Source organism: Macaca mulatta, chromosome 11 (genome assembly GCF_049350105.2).
Source record: "Macaca mulatta isolate MMU2019108-1 chromosome 11, T2T-MMU8v2.0, whole genome shotgun sequence".
In the NCBI taxonomy this organism is placed as follows: Eukaryota; Metazoa; Chordata; class Mammalia; order Primates; family Cercopithecidae; genus Macaca; species Macaca mulatta.
Window position 1 is genome coordinate 130,829,949 of NC_133416.1, and position 24,538 is coordinate 130,854,486.

Here is a 24,538-nt window from a genome sequence, read left to right on the forward strand (position 1 = left end):
AGGCCCGTCTCTGGGAGAATCACCCTCCAGGACTTATTTTCCAGAATGCCCACCTGCCAGCATCAGATTTTACCAAGAGTTGCACTCCAAGCATTTCTCACCATAACTTTTTTTAGTCTCCTGGGGTACCAGAGTCACCCGTGCCATCTTAACCTAGCATTTCTTTCGGAGTGGGTTCTCCCACCCTATCTATCCCCACAGGGAGGCAGGGGAGCATTTATATATTTGGAGACAGGGTCTCTCACTCTGTCACCCAGGCTGGAGTGCAGTGGTGTGATCATAACTCACTGCAGCCTTAAACTCCCGGGCTCAATTCATCTTCCCGCCTCAGCCTCCCCAGTACCTGGGACTACAGGTGCTCACCACCATGCCTGGCTAATTTTTTATTTTTTTGTAAAGACAGGGTGTTACTATGTTGCCCAGGCTGGTCTCGAACTCCTGGGCTCAAGCAATTCTCTCACCTTGGCCTCCCAAAGTGCTGGAATAACAGGCTTGAACCACTATCCCTGGCCAGGGTTGCAGTGTTACACGGGGTTCTGGGGATCAGGAGCCCTGATCTAACGATACTGTCGAAACAGTGTTCTGGACTAGACTCTTAAACACTGCCAACTCTTCCTGGAAGGCAGAGTGCTTGAAGCCTGGGTGTGGACTTTGTATCTGGGCTGAAGTCCCGCTTCTACCACTTTCTAGCTGAGGACCTTGGACAAGTCTTTTCACCCATTATGCCTTAACCCCCTTGGGAGGACCCCAAGGACAATAGTGATCCCCATCCCACAAAGGTATGTGAGACAGCATCAGAAAGGTATTTAGAATGATGCAGCAAGGTATACAGTAAATTATTAATATTAAATTATTAATATTAAGACTTGCCAGTGACTCTGGACCCATAGAGCTTGGCAGCTCCCAGCCCGGGCCTTGGAAACAGGCCTGCATTTGCCTCCTGTGCAAGCTGCTTCCTAGCTCAACAGCCAGAGTTTGTTTCTAAACCTATAAACTGGCCGGACGTAGTGGCTCACGCCTGTAATCCCAGCATTTTGGGAGGCCGAGGTGGGCAGATCATGAGGTCAGGAGTTCGAGACCAGACTGATCAATATGGTGAAACCCCGTCTCTACTAAAAATACAAAAATCAACCCAGTGTGGTGGCACATGCCTGTAGTCCCAGCTAGTTGGGAGGCTGAGGCAGGAGAATCGCTTGAATCTGGGAGGCAGAGGTTGAAGTGAACCCAGATGGTGCCACTGCACTCCAGCCTGGGCGATAGAGCAAGACTCTGTCCCCCGCCTCAAAAAAAAAGCCAGGAACGGTGGCTCAAGCCTGTAATCCCAGCACTTTGGGAGGCCGAGGTGGGCGGATCACGAGGTCAGGAGATCGAGACCATCCTGGCTAACATGGTGAAACCCCGTCTCTACTAAAAAATACAAAAAATTAGCCGGGTGTGGTGGCAGGAGCCTGTAGTCCCAGCTATTTGGGAGGCTGAGGCAGGAGAATGGCGTGAACCCGGGAGGTGGAGCTTGCAGTGAGCTGAGATCACGCCACTGCACTCCAGCTTGGGCAACAGAGAGAGACTCCATCTCAAAAAAAAAAAAAAAAAATTTATAAACTGGTGCACCAGTACCGGTTCCCATCTACCCAGGTTATAAGGAACGAACGAGATAAGCCACAGAGCAGGTGAAACACACTGAGTAAGCCACTGTTATTTACTAAGAGGACAGGCTCACGGAATGGGTGCGGTAGCCTCATTAATTCCTTTGCAAAGTGCAGACACCCACTCTCTGTTTCATTGATTCCTAAATGCATTTTGTTCACATCTTAACACCTCTGAAATCACGATGAGTCCTAAAATCAATAGCTTCTTAACATTTTAGTTTGCAGCAATCTTTCCCTTCATAGCGACACCAAATAATGGTTTATTGCTTAGATTCAATGAATGCAATTGATTCATTATACAATGAAATGTATATATGTGACATATACACATATACACCACCATGTATACCATCATAACTAAGAGACCACTCTGGATAAGCTATAGAAAGTATAAAAGTCATTTTACTTTAATACAAAATCACATAAAGAAAGGCATGTTGGCTAAATCAAATATTCACTAAATATCAGTGAAGTCACCACTGGAATATCCATAGCACATTTTCCTGCTTTCTTTTCTCCTTTCTGCTAAACATTGAAGGCCAGGGTCATCCCTGGGAGCAGATGAATAGGACATGCATCTGCACGCAGGAGGCCCTGGGGGTTGACGTAGGAGCAGGAAGTGGGCCCCAACCCCCACACATCCCTTCTGTTTTTCTTGATTTCTGCTTCACTGGCCCAGGCCAAATCTTCAAAGGTGTCTAGTTCCGCAGTCAGGGAGAAAGTGATGCCAAGAGAACCTTGTCTCCTCCCTCCTCAGTCTGCTTTGAAGGGGAAATGAATACGCAGGCCCAGTGTGTCTGTGTGGCACAGAGAGGTGGCTTTGCCAGGCATCTTGGAAGGTTGTCATCCAGAATCAGAGCCATAGCCTTAGTTGTGGCCTTAGATCTAGGTCTGTTTCCCCGATCGAAAAAAGAACCTGGTGTGGAGAGAGAGGGGTCAGGGCGAGCAGAAGGTACAAAGCAAGGGGTGCAGAACCCCCTGTAAAGTTTCTAAGTAGCTCTTGCAACTGTTGACTCAAAAATATGTCTAGGCCAGGCGTTGTGGCTCACGCCTGTAATCCTATCACTCTGGGAGCCTGAGGCAAGAGATGAGGATCACTTGATCCCAGGAGTCTGAGACATGCCTGGGCAGCATAGTGAGACCCCCATCTCTAAAAAAAAAAAAATAACTAGCCGGGCACAGTGGCGCACACCTGTAATCCCAGCTACTCAGGAGGCTGAGGCAGGAGAACCGCATGAACCCGGGAGGCAGAGGTTGCAGTGAGCCGAGATTGCGCCACAGCACTCCAGCCTGGGCAACACAGCAAGACCCTATCTCAAAAAAAAAAAAAAAAAAAAAAAAAAACCGGGTGCGGTGGCTCACATCTATAATCCCAGCACTTTGGGAGGCGGGTAGATCACAAGGTCAGGAGATCGAGACCATCCTGGCTCACACGGTGAAACCCCGTCTCTACTAAAAATACAAAAAATTAGCCGGGCGTGGTGGTGGGCACCTGTAGTTCCAGCTGCCTCAGGAGGCTGAGGCGGGAGAATGGCGTGAACCCGGGAGGCGGAGCTTGCAGTGAGCCGAGATCGCGCCACTGCACTCCAGCCTGGGCGACAGAGTGAGACTCTGTCTCAAAAAAACAAAACAAAACAAAAAAACCACTCATTCATTCATTCATTCACTCATTCATTCTAGTAGCTCATTAAGTTTATCTGAACCTGAAAGGGTGGCCTCACGTTCATTGGCCGCTAGCCACATGTCCTCAGGCTAGCTCATGCACGGAACACACACTTCACTTTTGCCCTATCAGGCTCAAACTCCACTTAGGTGTCCTAAGCTCCCGTAGAAGGACGCTGAAAGAAACCAGCAGTTTATGCCTTCTGGAAGCCTGATTTGCAACGAGATAGCCAATGAACGTCCTAAATGAATACCTTCAGGTCTGACACCTGGGTGGAGGTGCTCTTTCATGATCTTACCTCAGAAGACCCTTCCTTGTGGAAGAAACACTTCCACTAAGCTGGGTGCAGTGACTTATGCCCATAATCCTAGCGCTTTGGGAGGCTGAGGCAGGCGGATCGCTTGAGCTCAGGAGTTCCAGACCAGCCTGAGAAACATGGAGAAACCCCATCTTTACCAAAAATACAAAAATTAGCTGGGCGTGGTGGTGAACACCTGTGGTCCCAGCTACTCGGGAAGCTGAGGTGGGAGGATCACTTGAACCTGGGAGGCGGAGGTTGCAGTGAGCTGAGATCGAGCCACCACACTCCAGCCTGGGTGACAGAGTGAGACCCCATCTCAAAAAAAAAAAAAAAAAAAGAAAGAAAAGAGAAACACCCACCTTGGCCTTGCTTTGACCCTGTCTCCCAACCCTTCTCCACAAGGCAATCAGAGTGAGCTTTTTATATGTAAATACTGTCATGTTACTCTCCAGCTTAAAACCATCCAATGTCTCTTCCCAATGCACCTAGAATAAAACCCACAGTCAGCACCAGAATCCAGGTGGCCCTGGGTGACCCAGCCCCTCCCACCTCTCCAATCTTGCCTTCATTCTCTTCCCTGTTCCAGTCACCATGGTCTTCTGTTCTGAAAACTTTTTTTTTTTTTTTTTTTTTTTTTTTTGAGACGGAGTCTGGCTCTGTTGCCCAGGCTGGAGTGCAGTGGCCGGATCTCAGCTCACTGCAAGCCCCGCCTCCCGGGTTCACGCCATTCTCCTGCCTCAGCCTCCCGAGTAGCTGGGAGTACAGGCGCCCGCCACCTCGCCCGGCTAATTTTTTTTGTATTTTAGTAGAGACGGGGTTTCACCGTGTTAGCCAGGATGGTCTCGATCTCCTGAACTCGTGATTCGCCCGTCTCGGCCTCCCAAAGTGCTGGGATTACAGGCTTGAGCCACCGCGCCCGGCCTTTTTTTTTTTTTTTTAAGACAGAGTTTCACTCTGGTTGCCCAGGCTCAAGTGTAATGGCAAGATCTCGGCCCACCGCAACCTCCGCCTACCGGGGTTCAAGCAATTCTCCTGCCTCAGCCTCCTGAGGAGCTGGGATTACAGACGCCCGCCACCACGCCTGGTTAATTTTGTATTTTTATTTGAGACGGGGTTTCTCCATGTTGGCCAGGCTGGTCTCGAACTCCTGACCTCAGGTGATCCACCCACCTTGGCCTCCCAAAGTGCTGGAATTACTTGATTTCTGAGAATCTGAATTTTACACAGGCACCTCACTCTTGGTATAAGAGGCAGCATCTGAAGAACTATGGGATCAACCCCGGTGCACAGACATGAGGGAAGTATTCAGAGGAAAGTGCATAGCATGTTCCAATGCTGGGACATGGGCTCATTCAAGAGGAGTGGTCCCAAGTGGGACAGGGAGAGGTCCTCGGGCATTCCCCACAGCCAGGCTGAAACTGCCTGTTGCTCCTGTTCTATTCTGGTTAGCAAGACGACATTGACTCCCCTTTTTCTTTTCTTTTTTTTTTTTGAAATGGAGTCTTGCTCTATCACCCAGGCTGGAGTGCGGGGGTGAGATCTCAACTCACTGCAACCTCCTCCTCCCAGGTTCAAGTGATTATTCTACTTCAGCCTTCTGAGTAGCTGGAATTACTACAGAGGCCACCACCACACCTGGCTAATTTTGTATTTTTATTTATTTATTTTTATCTATTTATTTATTTTTTTGAGACAGAGTCTCGCTCTGTTGCCCAGGCTGGAGTGCAGTGGTGCAATCTCGGCCCACTGCAACCTCTGCCTCCCAGGTTCAAGCGATTCTCCTGCCTCAGCCTACCAAGTAACTGGGACTACAGGCATGTGCCACCACACCCAGCTAATTTTTGTATTTTTAGTAGAGATGGGGTTTCACCATGTTGGCCAGGATGGTCTCGATCTCTTGACCTGGTGATCCACCTGCCTTGGCCTCCCAAAGTGTTGGGATTACAGGTGTAAGCCACCGTGCCCAGCCTATTTTTATTTTTTTGAGAGTCTTGTTTTGTTGCCTAGGCTGGAGTGCAGTGGTGCAATCTCAGTTCAATTGCAACCTCTGCCTCCTGGGCTGAGGCGATTCTCCCGCCTCAGCCTCCCGAGTAGCTGGGATTACAGGCATCTGCCACCAGGCCTGGCTAATTTTTGCATTTTTAGTAGAGACAGGGCTTCACCATGTTGGCCAGGCTGGTCTCGAACTCCTGACCTCAGGGGATCCTCCCACCTCAGCCTCCCGAAGTGCTAGGTTTACAGGCGTGAGCCACCGCGCCCGGCCGAGTTTGACTCTTGATTCCATTTCCCGGGCATCACTGTGTGCAGCAGGAAACATTCTGGAAAGGGGTTTTTCCTGCTGAAGATTCCATGTAGCCCAAGGTTAAGGGCGAATGAACTTAGGAGGTAAATAGATGCGGCTTCAGGTCTGAGTTTCACCACCACCAACCCGCTGTGTAACCTTTGCAAGTCACTGATCTTCTCTCTCAGTTTGCCCATCTGTAAAACGGACCTCCTGAGTAGATGTTTACTCAGCTCAGTGTCTGGCACATAGAAATGCTCACTAAGTGGGAGCTATGGTGAATCTTTTTTTTTTTTTTTTTTTTGAGACAGGGTCTCACTGTCGCTCAGACTGGAGTGCAGTGGCACCATCTTGGCTCACCTCAACCTCCCCCTCCCAAGCTCAAGTGATTCTCCTGCTTCAGCCTCCTGAGTAGCTGGGATTACAGGTGCATGCCACTACCACCCAGCTAATTTTTGTATTTTTTAGTAGTGTCAGGGTTTCACCATGGTGGCCAGGCTGGTCTCGAACTCCTGACCTTAAATGATCCAGCCATCTCGGCCTTCTGAAGTGGTGGGATTACAGGTGTAAGCCACTGCACCTGGCTTAGCTATGGTGAATCTTAAGGTATAGGGAATTATCTTTTCCTTTCCCCAGTCCTGCTTTATCTCCTCAAACCAACAGCCTCTGAGTAATATTGGGAAGAAAACTGCTATTTCCTTGCCGCCCATACCGAGCTCACATGAACCACTGCCCCCAGAGGAAGAACCATGACTTTGCTCTCCGGAAGCTACATGCCTGCCTGCCTCTTCCTTTGGTTCTTTCCGGAGCTGCTGCTGCTGCTGCTGCTGGGCCAGAGGTGTTCTCCCCTGTGCTCCTGCCCTTTGCCCTCTGCCCCCTGCTCCCTCCCAAGATCCTCAAGGTCCTGTCCCTGAGAAAGAAGGCCTGGGTTATTCCTTTTTTTTTTTCAAGTCTCACTCTGTCCCCCAGGCTGGAGTGCAATGGCACGATCTTGGCTCACTGCAACCTTCACAATAATCACCTCGTTATTATCATTTTTGTTTTCTTTCTTTCTTTTCTTTCTTTTCTTTCTTTTCTCTCTCTTCTCTTTCTCTCTTTCTCTTTCTCTCTTTCTCTCTCTCCTTCCTTCCTTCCTTTTTTTCTTTTTTTTTTTTTTTTTTTTGAGATAGAGTCACGCTCTGCTACCCAGGCTGGAGTGCAGTGATGTGATAATAGTGATAATACCTTACTGTAGCCTTGAACTCCTGGGCTTAAGTAATCCTCCAGTCTCATCCTCCTGAGTAGCTGGGACCACAGGAGCAGGACACCACACCCAGCTAACTTCACTTGATCTCAGCCAAAAGACTGACAAATGATACCAGCTAATTTAAAATAAATAAATAAATAAATAAATAAATAAATAAATAAATAAATTTGGCCAGGCTCAGTGGCTCATGCCTGTAATACCAGCACTTTGGGAGGCTGAAGCAGGTTGGTCACGAGGAGTTCGAGACCAGCCAGACTAACATGGTGAAACCCCATCTCTACTAAAAATACAAAAATTAGCCAGGCATAGTGGTGCATGCCTGTAATCCCAGCTACTCAGTAGGCTGAGGCAGGAGAATTGCTTGAACCCGGGAGATGGAGGTTGCAGTGAGCTGAGATTGTGCCACTGCACTCCAGCCTAGGCGACAGGACGAGACTCCGTCTCAAAAAAAAAAAAAAAATTCTTTTTGGTTGACAACAAAACTCACTTTGTTGTCCAGGCTAGTCTCAAACTCCTGGCTTCAAGTGATCCTCTTGCCTCAGCCTCCTGTAATCTCTGTTGAGATTACAGGTGTGAGCCATGCACCCAGCCTGGTCAAACATCACAGGGAGGCAGTAGCGTGTAGAAGCCAGATTTCCTTGGGTTCCTGACTTCACTATTTACCATCTGTGCGACCTTGGGCAAATTACCTTACCTCTCAGTAGCTATTTCTCCATCTGTAAAATAGTATCTACCTTGTAGGGTCACTGTGATGATTCGATGAATATATGCCAAGTGCCTAGGCTACTGCCTGGCAGATATCATTATAATACACTGGCACTGAGTTTTCCCATGAGCTGCAGCACCACAACCGGGCGAGTGGAGGCAGCTCCCCACCTGCCCTGGGCAGCTGGCCAGCCTCTTCTTGCCCCCAACTACTTCCTTGAGTTATTATTCAGCAGGACCGGGGGGCAGCAAGGTGACACTTACAGCTTTTTTATGATTGTCTTCTCCTCCTTGTTCCTGCCAGCATTGTTGGCCCTAGTAACCACAGCATCTTTTTCTCTTCTTCCTCCTGGGCCTTCTCTTGGTGGAATCAGGCCACTGGGAAATGGGGCAAAAAAATAAATGGATTATTTTATTACAGACCTTTTTTTTTTTGAGTTGGAGTCTTGCTCTGTTGCACAGGCTGGAGGGCAGTGGCACCATCTCAGCTCACTGCAACCTCCGCCTCCCGGGTTCAAGCAATTCTTCTGCTTCAGCCTCCTGAGTAGCTAGGACTACAGGGGCCCACCACCATGCCTGGCTAATTTTTGTATTTTTAGTAGAGATGGGCTTCACCATGTTGCCCAGGCTGGTCTCAAACTCTTGACCTCAAGTGATCCATCTGTCTCAACCTCCCAAAGTGCTGGGATTACAGGCATGAACCACTGAGCCTGGCTTTTATTACAGACCTCTTATCTGTGCAGCTCTGAAAATAAAGGGTCTTAATGATGATGATGATAGTAATATTATGGTTGAAAGAACTAGAGTCAGAGAAATTCTGTTTAAAATTAGAATCTTTCCTCTACCTTTCCAATGTGATGCCTCTTATTTCTTTCTCTTACCTAATTGCATTGGCTACTGCTGCAAGCTTCTCGGTTTTCTAGGAACATGATTGTGTATAAATTCTCTAACTTAAGCCTTGGTTTCCTAATCTATAAAATGAGTCTAATAATAGTACCTACCTCAAAGGATTGAGAGATTATGTAAGATAATACATAGTGATTAACATTCAACAAATATTTATTAAGCTACCTACTGTGGTTAATACATATTTTGTCTCTGAACTATTTTGTCTCTAAATAAAATAGACAAAATATCTTCTCTCAAGTAATCTATATTCCAGTGGGAGAAGGAAACAGTCAATAAAGAAACAAGTAAAATAAAAGTACAAATTGTAAGTCAGATGGTGATAAGAGTTAGATTTTTTTTTTTTTTGAGACAGAGTTTCACTCTTGTTGCCCAGGCTGGAGTGCAGTGGCGTGATCTCGACTCACCATAACCTCCTCCTCCTGGATTCAAATGATTGTCCTGCCTCAGCCTCCCAAGTAGCTGGGATTACAGGTGTGCACCACCATGCCCGGCTAATTTTTTTTTTTTTTTTTTTTTTTTTGAGACGGAGTCTCGCTCTGTCACCCAGGCTGGAGTGCAGTGGCCGTATCTCAGCTCACTGCAAGCTCCGCCTCCCGGGTTTACGCCATTCTCCTGCCTCAGCCTCCCGAGTAGCTGGGACTACAGGCGCCCGCCACCTCGCCCGGCTAGTTTTTTGTATTTTTTAGTAGAGACGGGGTTTCACCGGGTTAGCCAGGATGGTCTCGATCTCCTGACCTCGTGATCCGCCCGTCTCGGCCTCCCAAAGTGCTGGGATTACAGGCTTGAGCCACCGCGCCCGGCCTAATTTTTTATTTTTAGTAGAGATGGGGTTTCTTCATGTTGGTCAGGCTGGTCTCAAACTCCCAACCTCAGGTGATCCACCCACCTTGGCCTCCCAAAATGCTGGGATTACAGGCGTGAGCCACCGTGCCTGGCAAGAGCTAGATTTATACTGATTGATACTGCAGTCAGGGAATATTGAGATCTGGCCTGAGGAGGGCCAGAGTATTTCCCTGGACTTGATGTACAGAATTTAGAAGAAGGACGTTTTCTCTTACTCCACTGGGACTGCCAGAAGTCTGTTTCCTAAGATTCAGAGGAGGCTTGTCTGTAATGCAAAATAATGAGGCCACGAGCAAAGAAAGGCAAAGAGGAGAGAAAGAGGCACCAAGTCCCTGATTCCAACCATTGCAATGTTTCTTTTTTTTTTTCTTTTCTTTTCTTGTTTTTTTGAGATGGAGTCTTGCTCCATCACCCATGCTGGAGTGCAGTGGCACAATCTTGGCTCACTGCAACCTCTGCCTCCCAGGCTCAAACGATTCTCGTGCCTCAGCTTCCTGAGCAGCTGAGATTACAGGCATATGCCACCATGTCTGGCTAATTTTTATATTTTTAGTAGAGACGGGGTTTCACCATGTTGGTCGGGCTGGTGTCGAACTCCTCACCTCAAGCGATCTGCTCGACTCAGCCTCCTGAAGTGCTGGGATTCAGGCATGAGGCACTGTGCCCGGCCTTCCTTTTTTTTTTCTTTCTTTTTTTTTTTTTGAGATAAGAGTCTCTCTGTAACTCAGGCTATAGTGCAGTGGCATGATCACAGCCCACTGTAACCTTGAATTCCTGGGTTCCGGTAATCCTCCCACCTCAGTCTCCCAAGCAGCCAGTATCACAGTCATGCGCCACCATGCCCAGCTAATTTTTTAATTTTTTGTAGAGACGGAGACTCGCTGTGTTGCCTAAGCTGGTCTTGAACTTTTGGCTTCAGCCTCCTGAGTAGCTAGGACTACAGGCGCCCACCACGCCTGGCTAATTTTTGTATTTTTAGTAGAGATGGGCTTCACCATGTTGCCCAGGCTGGTCTCAAACTCTTGACCTCAAGTGATCCATCTGTCTCAGCCTCCCAAAGTGCTGGAATTACAGGCATGAGCCAGTCACTGCACCCAACTCCTTCCCAATTATGTTACCAAAAAATTTCCTTTTGTGTTTAAGCTAGTTTAAATTGGACTTCTGTCACTTGCAACCATAAGAAGCCTGACCAAAATGAAACATTTCAATTATGGCACAGTACAACTCGTCACATCCACTTAGGCGTTTGGTTGCAGTGCCCACTGGTAAATTTATCCCCATGGTGTTGTCCCCTTGCTGTGGACCGAATTGTGTATTTTTATTTTTTTATTTAATTTTTAAATTTTCATTTATTTATTTATTTGAGACGGAGTCTTGCTCTGTTGCCCAGGCTGGAGTGCAGTGGCGCAATCTCTGCTCACTGCAAGCTCCGCCTCCCGGGTTCATGCCATTCTCCTGCCTCAGCCTCCCGAGTAGCTGGGACTACAGTCATCTGCCACCATGCCCAGCTAATTTTTTGTATTTTTAGTAGAGACAGGGTTTGACCAGGCTGGTCTTGAACTCCTGACCTCGAGTGATCTGCCCGCCTGGGCCTCCCAAAGTGCTGGGATTACAGGTGTGAGCCATCGTGCCTGGCTGAATTGTGTGTCTTTAATAAAAATTCCTGGCGGGGCTCAGTGGCTCACTGTGTATTTCGTGGCAACTTGAGCTGACAAAGATACCTCTTTCAGCGTGAGAGTGAAAGGGCAGGATTCATACTTTGCCCTCCTTCTTCATAAAAGAGTTTTGCAAAGAGTAGGCTCTTATGATTTACTTTTTTTTTTTTTTTTGAGACGGAGTCTCGTGCTGTCACCCAGGCTGGAGTGCAGTGGCCGGATCTCAGCTCACTGCAAGCTCCGCCTCCCAGGTTCACGCCATTCTCCTGCCTCAGCCTCCCGAGTAGCTGGGACCACAGGCGCCCGCCACCTCGCCTGGCTAGTTTTTTGTATTTTTTAGTAGAGACGGGGTTTCACCGTGTTAACCAGGATGGTCTCGATCTCCCGACCTCGTGATCCGCCCGTCTCGGCCTCCCAAAGTGCTGGGATTACAGGCTTGAGCCACCGCGCCCGGCTACTTTTTTTTTTTGAGATGGCATCTTGCTCTGTCATCCAGGCTGGAGTGCAGTGGTGCGATATTAGCTCACTGCAACCTCCACCTCCCTGGTTCAAGCAATTTCCCTGCCTCAGCCTCCTGAGTAGCTGGGATTACAGGTACACACCACCATGCCTGGCTAATTTTTTTGTATATTTAGTAGAGACGAGGTTTCACCATGTTGACCAGACAGGTCTTGAACTCCTGACCTCAGGCAATCTGCCTGCCTTGGCCTCCCAAAGTGCTGGGATTACAGGTATGAGCCACTGCGCCCACTCATTACTTAATATCAATAATTTTAAAGAAATTTTTTGAGACAGGGTCTTGATCCATCACCCAGGCTCATCTTAAACTCCTGGGCTCAAGTGTTCCTCCTGCCTCAGACTCCCAAAGTGTTGGGATTACAGGCATGAGCCACCGCACCCGGCCTAAATTTTTGTAATTATAAAATATTATATTATTTCTATTCTAATTTTATTTTATTTTTGAGACAGAGTCTCACTCTACCGCCCAAGCTGGAGTGCAGTGGCAAAATCTCTGCTCACTACAACCCCCACCGCCTGGGTTCAAGTGATTCTTGTGCCTCAGCCTTTTGAGTAGCTGGGGTTACAGGTGTGCGCCACCACACCCAGCTAATTTTTGTATTTTTAGTATTGACAGAGTTTTGCCATGTTGGCCAGGCTGGTGTTGACTGAACTCCTGACCTCAAGTGATCCACCCTCTTTGGCCTCCCAAAGTGTTGGGATTACAAGTGTGAGCTGCCCGCCCAGCTGATATTTTATTATAGATACTTATTATAATAGTGGTTTAACAAGAAGCATCATCTAAAATTTCCATTTTTCCATGATCTATTATTACATAAATTAAACTTGGTGACTAAAAACAACCGTAACATAATCTCCAATGATGACCCTTTCTTATAATTGGCTTTTTTTTTTTTTTTTTTAGATCAGGTCTTACTGTGTTTCCCAGGCTGGAGTGCAGCTGCTATTCACAGGCACTGAAGCCTCAAATTCCTGGTCTCATGGGATTCTCCTGCCTCAGCCTCCCAAGTAGCTGAGACTATAGGCACTGAGACTATAGGTGCACACTGCTGTGCCTGGCTTCTTATGGTTGGCTCTGTGGTCCTCCTGCTAGCCTGAGCTTCTCACTTGGCTGTGTTCAGTGGGGCATCGGCAGAGGGCTGTGCACAGCTGGAGCTGTCAGCAGGTGCGCCCTGGTTCTCCTTCACATGACCTCTCCATGGGACTCCACCTTGAGCTTCCTCACAGAATGGTGGTCTCAAGGCAGCATTCTAAGAGCACAGAAACAGAAGCAAGGCCTCTTACCACCTTAACCCCAGAAGCGTCACTTCCACTTCTCGCAGTCAAAGCAAGTCACAGAGCCAGCCTACATGCAAAGAGAGGGAACACAGAATCCACCTCTTGATGAAAGGAGTGGCAAAGTCTCACTGCAAAAGGGCAAAAGGTACGCAAGGTGGGAAATACTGCTGTGGCTCTCTTTGGAAGCAACTTACCATATTTCCCTGGAATTACAATTTTTTTTTTTTTTTTTTGAGACGGAGTCTCGCTCCGTCGCCCAGGCTGGAGTGCAGTGGCGCAATCTCGGCTCACTGCAAGCTCCGCCTCCCGGGTTCATGCCATTCTCCTGCCTCAGCCTCCCGAGTAGCTGGGACTACAGGCGCCCGCCCCTGCGCCCGGCCAATTTTTTCTATTTTTAGTAGAGACGGGGTTTCACCATGGTCTCGATCTCCTGACCTTGTGATCCGCCCACCTCGGCCTCCCAAAGTGCTGGGATTACAGGCGTGAGCCACCACGCCCGGCCTTTTTTTTTTTTTTGAGATAGAGTCTCGCTCTGTCGCCCAGGCTGGAGTGCAGTGACACATCTTGGCTCAACGCAACCTATGCCTCCTGGGTACAAGCAGTTCTCCTGCCTCAGCCTCCCGAACAGCTGGGACTACAGGCGTGCGCCACCACGCCTGGCTAATAATTTTTGTATTTTTAATAGAGACGGAGTTTCACCATGTTGCCCAGGCTGATTACGAACTCCTGACCTCAGGCAATCTGCCCACCTCGGCCTCCCAAAGTGCTGGGATTACAGGTGTGAGCCACCTTGCCCAGCTGTAATCACAATTTATTACCAGTATATTATCTGTAGGAGTTTGTACCTTCGAATGGATGCAGTTGCCATGAGAACATCTCAGTTGGCATGCTGGCTTCCCTAGAATATCTAACACTGAGACAAAGCCGAATCCTGCCTCTCTTGGCCTGTGCCAGATGGAAAGCGTACGTCTCTTGTTCTCTGAGAATTCAAAACTAGAAAGTGTGTGGTTTTGCCCACTAACAAGCTGCTCATGACACCAGCAGCTTGGCAGTTTCTCTTTTTAACTACCTGTGCCTGAACTACTTATTAAATGAGACAAAGATCTTTCCATGAACACAGTTCCAGCCTTAGCAAAAGAGAGACAATAAATGTGGCTTCTAACAATGCTTCTGCTGTATCTCTGCTCTCTTAAAGATGCTACATTTAAGGAATGTAAAGAATCGTATCACTTGGGCTTTGTTTCATTTTTGATCAGGGTACGTCCTTAATTCCAAGCTGTCATGATCTAAATGCGGCGTGCTAATTAAAAGCACAGGCTCTGATGTCACACTGTCTGAGGTCACATCACCGCTGCTGCCACCACCGTTTAAGCAGGTGCCCACCTCTCTGGTCCTCAGCTCACCATAGTGATAACATCACCTCTACTCACAGTCTTGCTGTGAGAACTAATTGAAATGATGTTTGGGATACATTTAGCAGAGTGCCTGGCACATGGTGAGCATCAATAAATACTAGCTAACGTGACATTTGTATTTCTCTGGCTTTTCCTTCCTCTACCTATAAGAAAACATGCTTTGTTTAACTCGGTGTTTCTCAGGATTATTTGACTATAGAGCCCCCTTTTCAAAAAATACCTATGTAAAGGAAAACATTTTGGGAAATAACACAAATGGAAACAGCTACGAGTCCCAATGTGATTATGGCAACAGCTTTTTTACAGCCTCTCTTGCTTGTCCTACAATCTATTCTGTATGTGGTACCACTGCAGTCTTTTTTAACTTTCCTTATTATTGTTTTTGTAATTTCTCTTTAGAGACAGGGTCTTGCTATGTTGCCCAGGCTGGCCTCGAACCCCTGGGCTCAAGTGATCCTCCCGCTTCAGGCTCCCTAAGTGCTGGGATGTAACACTGCACCAGGCTTTTTTGGTTTTGTTTTTGTTTCATTTTGTTTTTGAGACAGAGTTTTTGCTCTTTCACCCAGGCTGCAGTGCAGTGGCACAATCTCAGCTCACTGCAACCTCCACCTTCTGGTTTCAAGTGATTCTCCTGCCTCAGCTTCCCGAGTAGCTGGGATTACAGGTACCTGCCACCATGCCTGGCTAAGTTTTGTATTTTTTAGTAGAGACGGGGTTTCACCATGTTGGCCAGGCTGGTCTCGAACTCCTGACCTTGTGATCTGCCTGCCTCAGCCACCCAAAGTGCTGGGATTACAAGGGTGAGCCACCGCGCCCAACTGTTTTTTTGCTTTTTTTTTTTTTGAGACAGAGTCTCGCTCTGTCACCTAGGTTGGAGTGCAGAGGCACAATCTTGGCTCATTACAACTTCTGCCTCCCAGGTTCCAGTGATTCTCCTGCCTCAGCCTACCGAGCAGCTGGGACTACAGGCATGTGCCACCATGCCCAGCTGATTTTTATATTTTTAATGGAGACTGGCCTCTTGTCATTCTCTTGATCAAAACTTTCTAATGGCGAGGTGCGGTGGTTCACACCTGTAATCCCAGCACTTTGGGGAGGCTGAGGCAGGTGGATCACTTGAGCCCAAGAGTTTGACACTAGCCTGGGCAACATGGTGAGACCCTGTCTCTACAAAAAATACAAAAATTAGCTGGGCATGGTGGCATGTACCTGTGGTCCCAACTACTTGGGTGGCTGAGGTGGGAGGATCACCTGAGTTTGGGGAGGTCAAGGCTACGGTGAGCCGTGATCATGTCACTGTGCTACTGTGCTCCACCCTCAGTGACAGAGTGAGACTCTGTCTCAAAACAAACAAACACTTTCCAGTGGCCAGGTGCAGTGGATCACACCTGAAATCCTGTCACTTTGGGAGGCCACGGTGGGAGGATCACTTAAGCTCAAGAGATCGAGACCAGCCTGAGCAACATAGCAAGACCTCGTCTCTGAAAAAAAAATGTTAATTAGCTGGGCATTGTGGCACATGCCTGTGTTCCCAGCTACTCGGGATGCCAAGGTGAGAGGATTGGTTGAACCCAGCAGGTCGAGGTTGCAGTGAGCTGTTACTGCACCCCTGCATTCCAGCCTGGGCAATAGAGCAAGATTCTGTCTCAACAAAACAAAACAAACCAAAACCTTCCAATGACTTCTCATTACACTCACAATAAAGTGAAAGCTCGGCCAGGCGGGATGGCTCATGCCTGTAATCCCAGCACTTTGGGAGACTGAGACAGGTGAATCACTTGAGGCCAGGAGTTCAAAACCAGTCTGGCCAACATGGTGAAACCCCATCTCTACTAAAAATACAAAAAATTAGCCGTGCGTGGTGGTGGGCATCTGTAGTCTCAGCTACTCCGGAGGCTGAGGCAGGAGAATCGCTTGAACCCCGGAGACGGAGGTTGCAGTGAGCTGAGATTGCACCACTGCACTCCAGCCTGGGCGACAGAGCAAGACTCTGTCTCAAAAAAAAAAAAAACCATAATAATAATAAGAAAATAAATTAATAAAGTGAAAGCTCCTTCCTGCAGCCAACAGGAAGACTAGGCAGAAACTAGGCATACACTCCTAGTTTCTTTCCAACCATCTTCCCCCTGGCTTTCCTGGTTTTGCCTTCTTAGGCCCGTTTAAATTAGCCAAGCTGGTTCCCACCGCAGGGTCTTTGCACTTCCCGCTCCATTTTTGTGCCATCAAATATTTACAGGGCTGCCTCCTTTTCATCTTTGCCAAGAGAGGTCTGTCCTGACCACCCCTCTAAGACAGGCCCTGCCCCTCCCACGTCACTGCTGGCCACATCGTCTTGTGTCTCCTTCAGAGTACCTGCCACCATCCCCACGTGTTTATTTTGGGTTTCCTTGTTGATTGCTTGGCTCTGGCACTGGACTAGCAAGGATTTCCACTCTCTTCGTTTTGTTCACTGCGGTGCCCCTGGGCCTGGCACAGTGTCTGACACATATTAGATCTTCAATGAATTGGTTGAATGAACATATTACAACAAATACGGGCTGGGCACGGTGGCTCTCCTCCTGTAATCCCAGCACTTTGGGAGGCCGAGGCGGCCAGATCATGAGGTCAGGAAATTGAGACCATGGTGAAACCCCGTCTCTACTAAAAATACAAAAAATTAGCCGGGTATGGTGGCGGGCACCTGTAGTCTAGCTACTCGGGAGGCTGAGGCAGGAGGATCACTTGAACCCGGGAGGCAGAAGTTGCAGTGAGCCGAGATCGCACCACTGCACCCCAGCCTGGGCGACAGAGTGAGACTCCATCTCAAAAAAACACAAAAAACAAAACCCAAAAAACAAATATGTAACCTAGCAAGGAATTCTGGGCCAGGTCTGGGTGCAGGACCCTCCAGGCAGTACAGCCCACCTCTTGTAGCACTGCAGCTCTTCCTGCACCACCAGGAGCTGCGACTTGAGTTTGTTGCGTTCCTGCAGCACGTCCCTTAGCTCCTGCAGAGTGAAGCGGGGTCGGTTGGGATCTGTCAAGTCAACCACCATTTTGTTTGGGCTCAGGGTCACCTGGAAGAAAAGATGCAACCTTTGCAAGCAACTCTATATAATTAAATTATTATTATTATTTTATATATATATATGTTTTAGATGGAGTCTCTGTTGCCCAGGCTGGAGTGCAATGGCATAATCTTGGCTCCCTGCAACTTCTGCCTCCCAGGTTCAAGCGATTCTCCTGCCTGAGTCGTTGGGATTATAGGTGCCCGCTATCATGCCTGGCTAATTTTTGTATTTTTATTAGAGACAGGGTTTTGCCTTGTTGGCGAGGTTGGTTTCAAACTCCTGACCTCAGGTGATTCGCCCACCTCGGCCTCCCAAAGTGCTGGGATTACAGGCGTGAGCCACCGTGCCTGCAGCATGGCCATTCTTTTAAAAATTAAAAATAGAATTACGATTTGATCCAGCAATTCCAATTCTGTGTATGTTTCCGGAGCACTGAAGGCAGGGCCTGAAGAGATATTTGCACACCCATGTTCATAGCAGCACTATTTATTTATTTATTTATTTTTTGAGACGGAGTCTTGCTCTGTCACTCAGGCTGGAGTGCAGTGGCATGATCTTGTCTCACTGCAACCTCCGCCTCCTGGGTTCAAACGATTCTCCTGCCTCAGTCTCCTGAGTAGCTGGGATTACAAGTGTGTGCCACCATGCCTGGCTAATTTTGTATTTTTAGTAGAGATGGGGTTTCACCATGTTGTCCAGGCTGGTCTCAAACTCCTGGCTTCATGTGATCCGCCCGCCTTGGCCTCTCACCACAGCAGCACTATTTACAGCAGCCAAGGGGTAGTAGTAGCAACCCAAGTGTCCATCAACAAATGAATAGATAAACAAGTGTCCATCAACAAATGAATAAACAAAGTATGGTATATGCCTCCAACAGAGTATTATTCGGCCTTCAAAGGCAAGGAAATTCTGACATGTGCCACAACATGAATCAATCTTGAGGACATTATGCTGAGTGAAATAAGCCAGGCACTTAAGACAAGTACATGATTTCACTGATATGAACAACCTACAACAGGTAGATTCAGAGGGACAGAAAGTAGAAAAGTAGTTACTGGGGGCTGGGGGAGGGGAAGGAGAAGTTGTTACTTAACACGTTAGAGTTTCACTTTTGCAAACTGAAGAGAGTTCTGGAGACGGATGGTGGTGATGGCTGCACAACAGTGTGAATGGACTTCATGCAGCTGAACTGTACACTTAAAAATAGTTAAGATGGGCCGGGCGCAGTGGCTCACATCTGTGTAATCCCAGCACTTTGGGAGGCCGAGGCGGGCGGATCACAAGGTCAGGAGATCGAGACCATCCTGGCTAACACGGTGAAACCCTGTCTCTACTAAAAAAATACAAAAAAGTTAGCTGGGCGTGGTGGCGAGCACCTGTAGTCCCAGCTACTCAGGAGGCTGAGGCAGGAGAATGGTGTGAACCTGGGAGGCAGAGCTTGTAGTGAGCTGAGATCGCACCACCGCACTCCAGCCTGGGCAACACAGCAAAACTCCATCTCCAAAAAAAAAAAAAGTTAAGATGGTAAATTTTATGTTACTTGTATTTACTACAATTTATTTTATTTTATTTTTTTCTTTTGAGACAGTCTTGCTCTGTTGCCCAGGTTGGAGTGCAGTGGCATGATCTCAGCTCACTGCAACCTCTGTCTCCCAGATTTAAGCAATTCTTCTGCCTCAGCCTCCCTAGTAGCTGGGATTACAGATGCCTGCCACTACGCCCAGCAAATTTTTTGTATTTTTAGTAGAAATGGGATTTCACCATGTTGGCCAGGTTGGTCTTGAACTCTGACCTCAGGTGACCTATGCCCACTTCGGCCTCCCAAAGTGCTGGGATTACAGGCATGAGCCACCGCACCCAGCTTTACTACAATTTAAAAAACCAAAAAGAGGTCAGGAATAGTGGCCCACTCCTGTAATCCCAGAACTTTGGGAGGCTAGGGTGGGTGGATCGTTTGAGCCCAGGAGTTTGAGACCAGCCTGGACAACATGGGAAAACCTCATCTCTAGAAAAAATACAAAAATTAGGTGGCCATAGTGGCGTACGCTTATGGTCTCAGCTACTAGGGAGGCTGAGGTGGGAGACCTGAGCCCAGGGAGGCTGAAGCTGCAGTGAGCAGTGTTCAAACCACTGCATGCCAGCCTGGGTGACAAAGTGAGACCCTGTCTCAAAACATACAAAGGAAAAAACAAGGCATATTTTTGTGCACTATCTAGTGGCACTAAACATTCATTTTCTTGATTCACGCATTTTTCCCTACCCCAGTTCTTAAGGCTGCAGTTTGGGAAGAAAATATGCCATCTCATCTGCCGCCTGATGAAACTTGTCCACTTTGCCCCATATGGGAAAGTACCCAGCCCCTGTGCACACCACACTATTCTTAGCTCATAATGAGACTTCCTCCATATTCTTGTGCCCGGAGATGGAGGCAAAAATAACACAGAATGTGGCTGAGCAATCCTGTGCAAGTCACTCAACTTTCCTTGACTCTCAAAAGCCAGGCTACAAGTCATCACACTTAACCATGTCACTTGACAGATACTAAAGTAGAATATTATCTAGAAATACAATTGTCACCATCACTTAGGAATAGGTGAAATAAACTACCGGGGTCAGAGAAGGTATGAGGCAAATAATAATAATTAATAATAAGAAGAAAAAAAAGTTACCAGGGAAGCTACTGGGAAACTTCACACTTCCCTGTGAATTTCAGTGACTCGTTCCTGTTCTTTCCAGGCTTACTTCTTGGTTTGTATACTTTTTTTTTTTTTTTAAGACAAAATCGTCTTGCTCTGTTGCCAGGCTGGAATGCAGTGGCATGATCTCAGCTCAATGCAACCTCCCCCTCCCAGGTTCAAGCAATTCTCTTGCCTCAGCCTCCCGAGTAGCTGGGAATATGGGCGCGTGCCACCATGCCCAGCTAATTTTTGTATTTTTAGTAGACGCGGAGTATGTTGGCCAGGATGGTCTCGATCTCTTGACCTCCTGATCTGCCTGCCTCGGCCTCCCAAAGTGATGGGATTACAGGCGTGAGCCATCGCGCCCAGCCTTGGTTTGTATACTTGGTTTTTGTTTGTTTGTTTGTTTGTTTGTTTTTGAGACAGTCTTGCTCTGTCGCCCTGGATGGAGTCCAGTGGCACGATCTCGGCTCACTGCAACCTCCACCTCCTGGGTTCAAGTGATTCTCGTGCCTCAGCCTCTGAGCAGCTGGGATTACAGGCGTGCGCCACCAGGTCCAGCTAATTTTGTATTTTTAGTAGAGGCAGGGTTTCACCATGTTGCTCAGGCTGGTCCCGAACTCCTGGCCTCAAGTGATCTGCCTGCCTCGGCCCCCCAAAGTGCTGGGATTACAGGTGTGAGCCACTGCGCCTGGCCCGGTTTGTATACTTGTGTCCTGGTTCTAGGACTGTGTGTCTGGCCTCTCCCACTAGATGTGAGCTTCTTGAGGGCAGGCACCTTGTCTACTTTATCTCCATAGCCCCAGAGCCTAGCATCAGTCACTGCAGTCACTCATCAAATGTTAGTACAACAAGTAAGGCCAAATGTCTGCATTTTAGGATGGAGTATTTAGGACTAGCATCTCTGAATGAAGATCCTGGCTTCACCTCTTACTTGCCGTTAAGTCCTCAGGCAAATTACTTAATTGTTCTGTGCCTCATTTTTGTAAAACAGTAATAGTGTGAGGATTAAAAAAGACATCGTCCACTTACAGCAGCTTTTTTTTTTTTTTTTTTAACTGTGGCTGGAGACCTGCTAGTAGGTCATAACATGAATGAGTTTCGACAAGAATTTTAAAAACCTAGGCCGGGTACGGTGGCTCACGCCTGTAATCCCAGCACTTTGGAAGGCTGAGGTGGGTGGGTCACTTGAGGCCAGGAGTTTGAGGTCAGCCTGGCCAAAATGGCGAAACCCCATCTCTACTAAAAAAGAAAAGAAAAAAAAAATTAGCCAGGCATGGTGGCAAGCGCCTGTAATCCCAGCTGCTCAGGAGGCTGAGGCAGGAGAATCGCTTGAACCCAGGAGGTGGAGGTTGCAGTGAGTCGAGGTCACGTGACTGCACTACTACACCTGGGCAACAGAGCAAGACTCTGACTCGAAAAAAAAAAAAATCTACAGTAGTTTCTCTTTTGTGCCTGGCTTCTTTCTCTCAATGTAACATCTGTGAGATTCATTCACACTGCTATGTGTATCAGCACCCTGTTCTTTTTCTGTTGCACAGTATTCCATATATCACAATTTCAAAACTGAAACTGGGTTGCATTTAGATTGTTTCCAGTTCAGCAGTTGAGACTAAAGCTGCTCGGAATCTTCTTGTCTATGTCTTTTTGTGGTCATATGCACTAATTTCTCTTTAGGTAAAATGTGTTTCTTGCCCAAGTGTGGTGGCTCACATCCACAATCCCAGCACTTTGGGAGGCCAAGGCGGGAGGATTCCCTGAGCTCAGGAGTTTGAGACCAGCCTGGGTAACGGTGAGACCCCCATCTCTACAAAACATCAAAACAGTTAGCTAGGCATGGTGGCACATGCCTGTACTCCCAGCTACTCGCAAGGCTGAGGCAGGAGAATTGCTTGAGCCTAGGAGGCCAAGGCTATAAGTGAGCCATGTTTGCACCACTGTACTCTAGCCTGGGCAATAGAGCAAGACCCTGTGTCAAAAAAAAAAAAATTGTGTTTGTTGCTCTAGGTCAAAGGTTCTCAAACTGGACCCGGGGCCACCAGCATCAGCATTAACTGGGAACTCGTTAGAAATACAGATTCTGGCCCCGCAGGGTGGCTCCCACCTGTAAACCCAGTACTCTAGGAGGCTGAGGCTGGAGGATCACTTGAAGCCAGGAGTTTGAGACCAGCCTGGGCAACACAGCGAGATCCCATCTCTTTAAAAAAAAAAAGGAAAAGAAAAGAAAGGAAAGGCAAAGAAAAGAAAAAAGAAAAGAAAAGAAAAGAAAAGAGAAGGTGTCTTCCTGCTAGTAGGCGCCCTCCTACGCCCCGCAGGCGCTCTGGGCCCAACACTCACCTCCCCGCTGGTCGGAGGGTCCTGTCTCCGCAGCCCCTCCACCTCCTTCCTGAGGTTGTCCCTCTCCATCTTCAGCTCCTCCAGCGCCAGGCTGCCCTCATTCACCAGCGCCTCCAGCATCTCCAGGACGCGGACGACTTTGAACTGCAGCTGCGTCACCCGGGGGTCGCTGCCCAGGGCCATAAGTTCGCGGCCCAACAGGTAGGAGATGTCATACACGTCCTCGGTGGTCAGCTGGAAGGGGCTCTTGCCCAGCGCCCCTTCGGGCCCAGCCTCGTCCCTCTCCTCGTCCTCAGTCTCGTCCCTCTCATCGTCCTCTTCCTCTTCCTCTTCTCGCACAGGGGGCTCCTCCATGGCCACCCAGACCCCCGCCGACCCCGGAGCTGCTCTCTTGGAGTCTCCCAAAGGTTGAACTTCCTCCCGGCACCCAAAACTTTCCGCTGGGCAGAGTCCCTACCTGCCCAATCAGCGCGGCCCGGGGGTGGGCCCGGGGGGGGCGGGGGGGAAGGGGAAAAAGGGGCCGCGCACGCGACTCTAGGGCCGCCCCTGGCGCACCGTCCCTGCTGCAGGCCGCGCGGGCGAGTGCGCTCCAGGTTGTGGTTTGGGGCGCGAAGGGACAACAGAAAAGGAGGGCGTCCGAGAAGAGGAAAGTTCAGGGGTGAGGGCAATCCCCCCAGCCTGGGAACAGTTGCAGCCCGGGGGAGGAGCCGCCCTGAGCCCCGCCCCTGGCGACCGCTGCCGGGAGGCGCGTTCCCGTGGAGACCGAGTTTCCACCGCGCAATCGAGAGCAGAGCAAAAAGAAAGCAACTTTTTCCTTTCTACTCTCGTGCTTTCCAGCCGTAGAATTTGCATCGTACGTGATGGAAGATTCGGGTCTCTCTTTGAGGGAGTTTTCTGGAACCTGCGGCCAAACAGAAAGCAGCTGTTGTGGGCAGCGCGACAGAGTCCCCAAGGCTTGAGGATCTGGAAAACTCCCAGCAAATTATCATTAGGGCCTGGGGCATCTGACTTCTGTGACTCTCAATAAAATGGGGAATTCCTACCCTGCTCACTTCGCTGGGTCCTCGGCTCCTCCACGTAACCGGCGCTGCCACCTTGGCAAGTTACTTAACGTCTCCAAGCCTCAGTCTCCTCTTCTGTAAAATGGGGACAATAGCGGGACCCAGGTGGCAGGGTTGCTGCGAGGAACATGAACTTATGAGATAATGTGTGTGACACCTCACACACTTAGGAAGCACTTTACAGATGTGATTGTGATCCTTCATTCTTTCTTCCACAGAGCTGGGGAGGAATTGCTGGTGTTGGAGACACCTTGCTACTTGGGTGAGAGAAGCAGGCGTAATTAACAAGAGAGAAACCCCTGTCTGAAAATCACAAAGCATTTGACACATATGCAGAATCCATATTACTGAGAATATTAGCAGTGTGGCTTAGAAACTTGAGTTATTTGCTGTGGCTCATGCCTTAATCTCTACACTTTAGGAGGCTGAGGCAGGAGGATTGCTTGAGCCCAGGAATTCGAGACTAGCCTGGGCATCATAGTGAGACCCTATCTCTACAAAAAGTAAACAAAATTAGGTGGACACGGTGGTTCATGCCTGTAGTGGCAGGTACTCGGGAGGCTGAGGTGGGAGGATCGCTTGAGCCCAGGATGTTGAGGCTCCAGCGAGCCAAGATCGCACCACAGAGTGGTGCCTGTGACGGAGTAAGACCATGGTGACAGAGTGAGACCATGTTTCAAAACAAAAGCACAACAAATCTCAAGTTATTTTAGGTTCCATTGGAGGTTTGTGATAGTCTCAGGCAGAAAGCTCAGCAACAGGGCTTATCTTTCCTAGGAATGTATTGGCAGCTTTCCTTGTGATGGGTGTGTCCATTTTCTCCACACTGAGGTACTAGAATCTCAATGGAGAATGTACACGGATTAAACCAACCAACTAAAGCAAAGCAAATTAACAAAACATACTATTTTCAGAGGGCCGTTTTTATTTTCCTTATTTATTTATTTTTAG

General features: G+C 48.4%; 1 protein-coding gene and 1 long non-coding RNA gene across 6 annotated transcripts in view; one reads left to right on the forward strand and one right to left on the reverse strand.

The window, feature by feature from the left end:
- The window catches only part of RILPL2 (Rab interacting lysosomal protein like 2), a 25,876-nt gene extending 2,926 nt beyond the window's left edge, over positions 1-22,950 (reverse strand). The window contains exons 1-5 of one of the 5 annotated variants that reach the window (XR_013400576.1): positions 22,527-22,942; positions 17,366-17,517; positions 7,505-8,220; positions 5,423-5,680; positions 2,031-2,862 (exon numbers count right to left, since the gene is read on the reverse strand). Coding sequence is in view for 2 of the 5 variants with exons in the window: in NM_001260833.1 (NP_001247762.1) it covers positions 2,532-2,562; positions 8,107-8,220; positions 17,366-17,517; positions 22,527-22,880 (651 nt within the window). In the remaining 3 variants the exon portion in view is untranslated. Of the gene's footprint in view, positions 1-2,026; positions 2,863-5,422; positions 5,688-7,504; positions 8,221-17,365; positions 17,518-22,526 lie in introns of those variants that run through there. The other 4 variants (XR_013400577.1, NM_001260833.1, XR_013400575.1 and 1 more) reach the window with 4 other exon arrangements.
- On the forward strand, positions 5,254-13,682 carry LOC144333195 (uncharacterized). Its single transcript, XR_013401660.1, has 3 exons — positions 5,254-6,231; positions 7,566-8,315; positions 12,709-13,682. It is a non-coding gene; the product is annotated as an uncharacterized LOC144333195 (long non-coding RNA).
- Positions 22,951-24,538: the final 1,588 nt, after the last annotated feature.